The 9,034-nt window shown below is 38.7% G+C and overlaps 3 protein-coding genes across 4 annotated transcripts in view; 2 read left to right on the top strand and 1 right to left on the bottom strand.

The window, feature by feature from the left end:
• Positions 1-885, top strand: part of LOC104431857 — an 8,948-nt gene extending 8,063 nt beyond the window's left edge. The window contains exons 2-4 of the mRNA XM_039299538.1: positions 415-481; positions 626-744; positions 856-885. Coding sequence (XP_039155472.1) covers positions 415-481; positions 626-744; positions 856-885 — 216 coding nt within the window. The remainder of the gene's footprint in view (positions 1-414; positions 482-625; positions 745-855) is intronic.
• LOC104416090 (monodehydroascorbate reductase, seedling isozyme) lies at positions 337-2,744 on the top strand. The gene is made up of 7 exons (XM_039300780.1): positions 337-495; positions 626-744; positions 825-1,044; positions 1,137-1,255; positions 1,350-1,475; positions 1,799-1,939; positions 2,232-2,744. Exons 3-7 carry the CDS (start codon positions 993-995, stop codon positions 2,553-2,555), a joined length of 762 nt encoding a protein of 253 aa, XP_039156714.1. The 5' UTR covers positions 337-495; positions 626-744; positions 825-992; the 3' UTR covers positions 2,556-2,744.
• A 1,510-nt stretch (positions 2,745-4,254) lies between these two features.
• LOC104416089 lies at positions 4,255-7,661 on the bottom strand. Of its 2 annotated transcripts, none has more exons than XM_018861804.2 (5): positions 7,498-7,661; positions 5,347-6,150; positions 4,927-5,115; positions 4,724-4,849; positions 4,255-4,602 (listed from the first exon to the last, which is right to left on the bottom strand). In XM_018861804.2, the coding sequence occupies exons 1-5, from the start codon at positions 7,543-7,545 to the stop codon at positions 4,483-4,485; spliced, it is 1,287 nt and encodes a 428-aa protein (XP_018717349.1). In that variant the 5' UTR covers positions 7,546-7,661; the 3' UTR covers positions 4,255-4,482. The 2 variants fall into 2 exon arrangements, with proteins under 2 accessions (XP_018717349.1, XP_018717350.1); XM_018861805.2 differs by having other exon boundaries at positions 4,255-4,599.
• Between the last annotated feature and the right edge of the window lie 1,373 nt (positions 7,662-9,034).

Below are 9,034 nucleotides of genomic sequence, written 5' to 3'. Positions count from 1 at the left end.
AATTTATTGGCATTTTCACATTAGAATGGATATCAGAAAATTCAAGCAATATTGTGAAGCACGCTTTCAACTCCATAGGGTAGACACTCTCAAACAATATAAGGATGTGTCTGGAGTGACTTTTACCTTTTACTATCTGTTTTTTTCAATTATTGAGGGTATGCACCCCTACCTTGTTTTAAACTTAAGTACCTGAAACTTTTATAATAAATAAATGTTGACAGGTAGATTCCCATTTAAATTATTCATTCTCTTTTAAAAAACTGTTTGGATTTTTGCAGAAAGAGAAGAAAAAAATAACCTTTTGTTTTTCTTAAGTCTAAACAAACAGGCCCAATATTGAGATGATATATTGATAATGGTTGAACTCCCATCTCTTCGAATATAATAGTGGCTGAGCCTTCCCTTCCCCAGGTTTTGCACGACTCCCGGGGTTCCATTGCTGTGTTGGAGGTGGTGGTGAGAGACTGCTTCCTGAGTGGTACAAAGAGAAAGGTAATGCTCTTTTTCTTACTTTCTTCCCTGGTCACTTGACAGAGCATCAAGTTTGCTTCCTTCAATCTACATCATTGGATAAACATCATTCTCAAAGTAGTCACATGTATTTCTCTATGGATGATTGCAGGAATAGAATTGATTCTTAGCACAGAGATCGTGAAAGCAGATCTTGCTGCTAAGACTCTTCTAAGCGCAGCTGGAGAGATCTTCAAGTATCATATTTTGATCATTGCGACTGGTTCATCAGTACGTATATTTTCTTTGAAGCTCCTAGCTCTCTGCTGTCCTCTGGGCGGAGAGACTGATACGCCAACCCGATGTTGTAGGTGATTAAGTTGACAGATTTTGGTGTTCAAGGAGCTGATGCCAAATACATCTCCTACTTGAGAGATATTGATGATGCCGATAAGCTAATTGAAGCCATCAAAGCTAAAAAGAATGGAAAATGTGTCATAGTCGGTGGAGGATACATAGGACTTGAGCTTGGTGCAGTTATGAAAATGAACAATTTTGATGTCAGCATGGTTTATCCTGAACCATGGTGCAGTAAGTATACATAAAGGCTCTATCAACAATTATTTGGTTTCATGGCAAGTTATTTTTGGTGAATTCCACCCTAAAATAGATGATTATTGCAGTGCCTCGTCTTTTTACCGCTGGTATAGCTTCCTTCTACGAGGGCTATTATGCTAACAAAGGAATCAAAATTATAAAGGGAACAGTTGCTGTTGGATTTACTGCTGATGCTAATGGAGAGGCATGTTCTCAAATCTTTCAATTTTGCTTTCCAGCAGTTTCCATGTAATTTGGTATTTTTAACTCCAAGAGGTATTTTTTTTTCCATTGTCCAGGTAAAAGAGGTGAAACTCAAGGATGGCAGGGTCTTGGAAGCTGACATTGTGGTGGTTGGTGTTGGCGGTAGGCCCCTCACTACACTTTTCAAAGGGCAAGTTGAAGAGGATAAAGGTGGAATTAAGGTTAGTGGGGCCTTGATGTTTTACATTACTTAGTCATACTATCCATAGAGATTCAGTCTCAAGGCTTATGAGTGCAATGCGCCCAATTCAATGTTTGAAGGAAGATATATATATCTGTTCTGGGTGTAAAAGGGAATGGATCATCTAAATAAAGTGTGAAAGCATTATGTGCTGATAGGCATTGGTAGTTCTGGCTATGAAACAGCGCATGTCTCTTAATCATCCATGGGGCAGCTTAATCAGTGTGTTTTGTCCAACATTCTGGGCTTATGCTGAAGCAGGAATATAGATTTATTATGTTGATGATGTTTTATTGATTGCAGACTGATGCGTTCTTTAAAACAAGTGTGCCTGATGTATATGCTGTTGGAGATGTTGCTACTTTCCCATTGAAGTTGTTTGGTGAAATGAGGAGAGTTGAACATGTCGACCATGCTCGTAAATCAGCTGAGCAGGCTGTAAAGGTACAGGCTCTCTCTCATGTTCAAGTATTTTATTTCAGTTTGAAGTATGGATAACCAATATGGACATCTCTATGGTTTAAGTATTTTCGCTTTGGTTTCAAGTGTGGAAAAACGAATGGTTTCTATTGTCATTCATCTTGGTATGGGAACTCAGGAACCAAGATGATTTCCTCAGGTTTTATCCTCATATTTGGAAAAGAGCATTCCTTCTACTTCTCAACCACATCTCATGATTCTGTTATAAATAAACGATGTCAGTGCAAGTCTTGACCCATACTATTTCCTTATGCAGGCCATTAAGGGAGGCGAGGATGGAAAACCAATTGATGAGTATGATTACCTTCCGTACTTCTATTCTCGTTCTTTTGATCTCTCATGGCAGTTCTATGGTGATAATGTTGGGGAGACGGTGCTTTTCGGAGACAACAATCCTACATCACCGAAGCCAAAATTCGGATCTTATTGGGTCAAAGATGGTAAGGTTGTTGGAGCTTTTCTTGAAGGTGGAAACCCAGAAGAGAACAAGGCCATTGCCAAAATTGCAAAGCTCCAACCTCCGGTTGAAAGTTTGGAGAAATTGAAGGATGAAGGGCTTACCTTTGCGTGTAAGATGTGAAGCTTATGCTGAGGAGAGGGTTGTTTGATTTGAGGGCTAGCTACTGGTGTCTATAGCGGATCAGTTGTATTTTAATAATAATGCTGGCTTTCTGTTAAGTGTGGACAAACACGAGGGCTTTGGCTTGCATTTGTTGTAGAATGCGGATGTTTTGTCTCTTTTATCCGGTAAAACTTTGTTGCTTATTCATGTTCTCTCTCTCACGCACGCACGCACGCACGCACGTGCACAATTAAATCTATTAGATGATACAGTCCTCTCTATGAAAGATATTTCAGAATCCCCATGTAGATTAGATATTTTAGAGTTTCCAATTGACCTAGGAAGAAGATGGGCACCGACTATGGTTTGTGCTATTAGAAGAAACTATCCAAAGTTGATACGCTGTATGCTACTTTGAGATTAGATGGGGATGTTAAAATCTGTAAGTGAAGAGCCCTTGAGGTGTATTTTTTCCATCTTGTTTGGATGTTGGATAATGTCTAACCTAGATGATTTTCCATTATTCAAGTGTGCTAATTGTGTATAAATACCTGCTTTTGTTAATAACATGCATCAATGCATTGTATACCATAAACCTTTTATCTATAAATTTAAGTAAGCATCGACAATGCACAATCTTAGGTGTTAAATATATCTCTCTTTTGAATGCGAAAAACTAGCTAGATTTTTCTTAACTTGAAATTCAACCTTGGCTTTTTTCCATTATTTAGGCGTTTTAATTGTGTATGAATACCCTACTTCTATGAACACTATGCATCAACGCATTCCATACCAGAAACCTTTTATCTGCAAATTTAAGTAAGCATCGATGATGCACAATCTTAAATGCTGAATGCGCCTTTCTTTTGAATGCAAAAATTGGCTAAATTTTTTTTGACCTAAGTTTCAACCATAACTTTTTTCCATTATTCAAGTGTGTTAATTGTGTATGAATATCCCGCTTTTGTTAACACCATGCATCATCAACGCATTCTATACCCGAAACGTTTTATCTGCAAATTTAAGTAAGCATTGGTGATGCACAATCTTAGTTGTTAAATGTGTCTTTCTTCTGAATGTGAAACCTGGCTAGATTTTTCTTAACTTGAATTTCAACCATGACTTTTTTCCATTATTCAAGCGTGTTAATTGTGTATAAATACATCGCTTCTATTAGCACTATGCATCAACGCATTCCATACTCGAAACCTTTTATTTGCAAATTTAAGTAAGCATCAATGATGCACAATCTTAGGTGCTAAATGCCCCTTTCTTTTGAATGCGAAAACTGACTAAATTTTTTTTGATGCCCCTTTCTATACAGTCTTAGGTGTTGAATGCGCATTTCTTCTGAATGCAAAAACTGGCTAGATTTTTCTTGACTTGAATTTCAACCATAAGTTTTTTCTATTATTCAAGTGTGTTAATTGTGTATGAATACCCCGCTTCCATTAACACTATGCATCAATGTATTCTAAACTCGAAACCTTTTATCTTCAAATTCAAGAAAGCATCGACTATGCATAATCTTAGGTGTTGAATGCGCCTTTCTTCTGAATGTGAAAATTAGCTAGATTTTTCTTGACCTGAGTTCCAACCAGACTAGTTATGGAAGACACCCGTTTGGTTGCTTAGTTTTGGCATCATGCATCGCCTTACTTTTTAGCACGTCGATGAGTGGGATCAGAGATACGAACAACAGCACTGTATCATGGTGTTCCTTGCTCAAATCATCTGGATTTTCTCTTTGTAAACTGTCAATTGCAATATCAAACGAAGAAAGGGCAAAAAGAAGAACAAGCTAGGTTCTCACTGCACTCTGGCGTTAGCCTAGTTGAAACTATCATCTTCCTACCAAGACCTCGCTCATTTCCTTCCCCGAACCTGGAAAAAGTCAAATCCTGATTGAACCGGGGTCTTCCAAAATTGCTTATTGCAGGCACAATCAATATCCCGAGGCTGGTCCGATCCATGATTGGATCGGATAGTTGCATTTGAAGGAATTTAAGCCGCTGATATGAGCAAAGATATCTGAAGAATCCATCTCCTCCTTCACTGCAACCTGCTGCCAAGTGATAAGTGTTACGAAAGTAAATCACAATACAAGATGATCAATCAATGAAAACCAGTGATGATGTCTTAATTCGCAGCAATGCTAGCTTGTGACGGTCATAGAAAAGTCTTACTTCATCCTCATCGTCATCATCATGGGTGCTAGAAGAAGGCCTAGATGCCTCTCCAAGCTCATCGTTCTTCGCGAATCTTCCTCTCACCCGAGGACGACTATCTGCTAGAGTTTTGCGACAAGCATACTGCATATAAACAGTACGATTGAGTTATTTGCCAAGGCAAAGACGCTGATTATACTGATATGTGGGAGAGGGAGGACCTTGATTTTCTTGCTGAAGTTCCTTTCATTCCTCTTCTTCATGTACCTATGGATCTTCTCTTTCCTTTCCTCAATGGAGAGCTTCCCCACTTTATATGATGAGTCCTCAAAGCTTGAAACCTCTGTCGCTAATGGTGAAGAAGAGCTTGCCGGGCCATTAACCAGCTTTTGACTTTCAATATTAAGTGCCTTCACCGCAAAAAAGAAAACTAACTTTCGGGCCACAAAGTCTGTGAAATAGATCAATCATTTGCAGAAAATCTACTGCTTCTCTCTTTGAAAGTTTTTTTGTGACTTACAAAGAGCTGTAGAAACGTGTGATTAAGGGGCTTCAACTTCGAAGCTATAATTGCTAATCGTTAACCATTTTCTGTAAGTCTCACTCGAACAATAAGGAGGAGGAAAAAAACATTCTAGTACCTGTATGTCGCCTGGATTGATCAGCATCTGTTGGTTTGGGTTTGGGTAATAAATCCCAGTGCTATCTCCCCGAAAATCCAGCTCTGGTGCTTGGAGTTCAAGAAGACTTCCCATGAACATCCCAGAAGTGTCGCCACATAAGGAAGCACTCAAATGCCCAGGCACAGTACTATATGTCCCACAGTTGTTTGGGCCTAGAAAAGCGCAAGTAGCTGATGGCCGGCTCAAAGGGATATAAGATTGGACCGAAGATAGGCAGTCTTCGATCATCGGGGGCATAGCTGGGCGCAGGATTGCTCCTGCTTGGTTGGTCGACGGCGGTGGGTACGGGGAAATAACCCTGTTAACGATGTGATCGGGTAACGGGATTTCAGGTTGTGCTGGAGAGAAGTCAAATTGATGCTCTTGTTGAGTGGAGCTGGGGAATGGAGGGACATAAAAGGGAGGGGAGGTGGAGAAGTCGATTGAGGCAGAGATATCATCGACTTCATCAACTGTGGAATCGTCAAAGATCGTCGAGAAATTGGAATTGCCGTTATGAGCTATATTTGTGGAGATGTTATTGCTGTCAGATAGATCTGTGATCAATGTGTTGTTGTTGACATTGCAATTGCCATTGCTGTCTTGAAAATTGTTGATGCTTTCAGTGTCTGGAGGCAAGCAAAGTTGAGTGCTGAAGGCGTTGTCTTCATAGCAACGATTTGAGCATGAGGTGGTCTCAGAAGTATGTATGATTTCGCCTCCTAATAACTCTGCCTCACAATACTCAAGTAACTGAGGATTTAGAGGGCTTGAAAGCTCTTCCTGCATAATTAGTGTAAAGCAAAATCAATTATTTCTCTAAAACAGTTAATAACATATGAATTAGGATCCTCTGTAATTCTCTTATTGTGGTCATTATTTTTGGATGCGGGTCATCATCAAGGCAGTGGATTTACCTAATGTCATTAATTAACCATATGTTTTAGGCATTGTGCTCGTGCACGGGCTTAAAAAAGGAGGATAGCTGGTGCATTTTGAGACTAATTAGGAATCATACACTGCTACTAAATGTAACAAGCAAAAATAAAACAGATAAGAAAAGTATCAAGAGTGGTTATGTAGAACTTATGGATATGCTGTAAGAAACTGCGCTTTTCTTTTGGCTGACTTATGAAATCCACTACTTAATACGTCCTAGACGGAACATAGATACGAAGACTCCATCATACTACGAGTGGAATATCGACGTGCACCTATTGGACGTGTCCATTTCACGGTAAGTACGAGTTAATCCTAACTCAAACAAGCTCAACAAGAGAAAGCTTGAAGAAGAAGCATTGGCAGCTACCCAACCCAAAGTAGCAAAGAATGAGTGGAATCGACTAAACTAAGCTTCTGGGTGGCGATTGTGATCCTTGGAAAATGACATATAATGGGCATACACAACTCCGAAACATCGTTATCGAATTGAAGCTAAAAGGAAACGTGATCAAACTCATCACTTGACCGGTTTCTGCAGATAGATGATCCCATTATTCCTTCATTCTACTTGCCCATCTAGGTTATGTCCGAATCATTAATGGCATCTATGCATGTTCTTGATACTCGCTAAATGTTTGTAAAGGTCGTGAATAATTTTGTCGATGAGCATGAGAACTTGGACCATATTATTAAGTTCAGATTCTTCCTTGACGTGTGTTACTTGACAAGAAAATTCAGAAGACTGAAAATTCCGTCAAGACTTAAAAGGAAGATAGCAACTCGCAATGCTTAAGGTAAGAGAAACGCTACCGAGAACATCGATAATGAAGAATAAGGTTAGCTCATGAATAGCGACTCGTTTCTTTATTTCTGTGCACAAGGAAGCTATTTTGGCATCCGAAAAGCTATGTGCATGTAAGAACCTACTTTTCGCGAAAGCTGGAGCAGCCCTTTATGAACCAGTTTTTATGGTATCTGTGACATATCCTTTGCAAATATCAAACCAAATAGGGAAACCTAAGCCATGTTCGAAATTAAGACGACCGAATCATCAGAAAATTTATGGAAGTTGCTGGGTTTTCTCATCGATGTTCATGTTATTTCCAGAAGGAAACAAGGAGGCAACAATGCATGCATGCATATGTATTAACAACAAAAGAAAAAGTTCAAAAGTTTGGGATATATTACGATCGGAAGTTGCACTTGTTCTGGATCGCGAATCACGTCCTCGATCATCTTCCTTTCCCCTTTGCAAGCTCGAACCGAGAGAGACTCACTTTCTAGGCAGCAACAAAGAACATCCTCAGCAAGAAAAGCTCATTGAAAACAGATCAAAGGTAGAGAAAATACGGTTTCCACAGAGAGAGAGAGAGAGAGAGAGAGAGAGAGATGTGTTTGAAGCTTTGTAATGATATGGTGTGAAGAGAGAGGGAAGGTTGTAGATAGCTAAGAAAATGGAAGGATTGGGTTGTCAAGCTCCTGCTATATATAGGGAGTTGGGGGTTGTCCATACTTAGTTGTCAACTTGGCTAATCGTTTGTGTCAACCCGAAATTGAAGGCTCACCGCATTTCTTCCCAACTCTTTCCTCGCCGACGTGGCGAGAGCACGATGTGGCATGAGCAATGTCTAGCCTTGACGGCGTTCACGAATAAAGTCATCATTAAGGTCTCAATTCTTCACGTCCTTCTTTTTACATGACGTCATATTTATACCACTCAAATTGTTAATTTCTCAACGATAAGATCATATTAAAGTATTTCACATTATTTATCTACAAAATTATGTATGTGACAGACAGATTTACATATCGCACGGATATGCCTCTCGGCCCACTAATTTTTCCTAATAATATGAATGAATTAAGTGTTTGTAAGCAATGCTAAGTAATTTCATTCTAAAATAAGCTTTGCTCCCAATAATTTTCAAAAGATATTGCAGTTAGGCAGAGATTACATATTTTCGTTTCACAATGCCCTCACAAATCAACTGAACTTAAATGTGTAGCAACCTACGATTTGCTTAGGATAAATCAAACCTAAAAACTACTCATATTTAGCGGACTTTTTAGGCTTAAGAACACTATTTTAGTTACTAAAACATATACACTTGATTTTCTTTGTGATCTGTTATTAATTAATTTTGGCTCCAATTAAGAAATTTTTCCAAAGCTGTCTCTGATGTATATACCGTGTATCACGTTCATTTAGTGTTATTCTATCCGATGGCTTAGGTATTTGATTGGACTTTCTAACGTATTAAAACGCGTCTAGTCTCATCTAAATAATTAATTTGACATAACAAAAATGAGTTAAAGAGCAATTAGTACCCTCTTTTTTGTACCCAACTTTTGGAAAATTATATCGGTCCACTTAGCGGAAGAGATTTTCGGAAACTCAAAATTACAAATTTTATAGGAAAAGAATCAGTTGCTGAAAATCAAATAAAGAAAAGAAAGAGTAGTCAATTAATGACGAAATGTTCGCAACTTCCCCAATGATAGTAACTACTGTTGTTGAAAATCTGTGGTTAAATTGCGTAGTTTGCGCATAAAAATTAATATACCCGAGCACGTTGCTAGTTTGAACTACAATTTCGGGGGTGAAATGAAACGACAAGAAAAGAGGCATTGCTTATCTAAATCTCAGTCACAAGGAAATCTTCTAATAATAATGATGAAAGGTTTAAATTGAGCATATGTAGGTATGCAATAGTAAGATGATTTT

The sequence above is a fragment of the Eucalyptus grandis genome, chromosome 8 (genome assembly GCF_016545825.1).
Source record: "Eucalyptus grandis isolate ANBG69807.140 chromosome 8, ASM1654582v1, whole genome shotgun sequence".
NCBI lineage: Eukaryota > Viridiplantae > Streptophyta > Magnoliopsida > Myrtales > Myrtaceae > Eucalyptus > Eucalyptus grandis.
Note: the sequence above shows the minus strand (reverse complement) of the source record. Positions and strands in the feature narration are given on the sequence as shown.

What these genes read in the sequence shown, in the direction of transcription:
- LOC104416090 (XM_039300780.1), top strand. Translation starts at nt 993, where the DNA reads ATGAAAATGAACAATTTTGATGTCAGCATGGTTTATCCTGAACCATGG. An exon ending in AGGATAAAGGTGGAATTAAG is followed by an intron (nt 1,476 to 1,798) that starts GTTAGTGGGGCC and finishes TATTGATTGCAG; the next exon opens with ACTGATGCGTTCTTTAAAAC. An exon ending in CAGCTGAGCAGGCTGTAAAG is followed by an intron (nt 1,940 to 2,231) that starts GTACAGGCTCTC and finishes TTCCTTATGCAG; the next exon opens with GCCATTAAGGGAGGCGAGGA.
- LOC104416089 (XM_018861804.2), bottom strand. Translation starts at nt 7,545, where the DNA reads ATGATCGAGGACGTGATTCGCGATCCAGAACAAGTGCAACTTCCGATC. An exon ending in AACAAGTGCAACTTCCGATC is followed by an intron (nt 6,151 to 7,497) that starts GTAATATATCCC and finishes CTAATTATGCAG; the next exon opens with GAAGAGCTTTCAAGCCCTCT. An exon ending in ACTTCAGCAAGAAAATCAAG is followed by an intron (nt 4,850 to 4,926) that starts GTCCTCCCTCTC and finishes GTTTATATGCAG; the next exon opens with TATGCTTGTCGCAAAACTCT.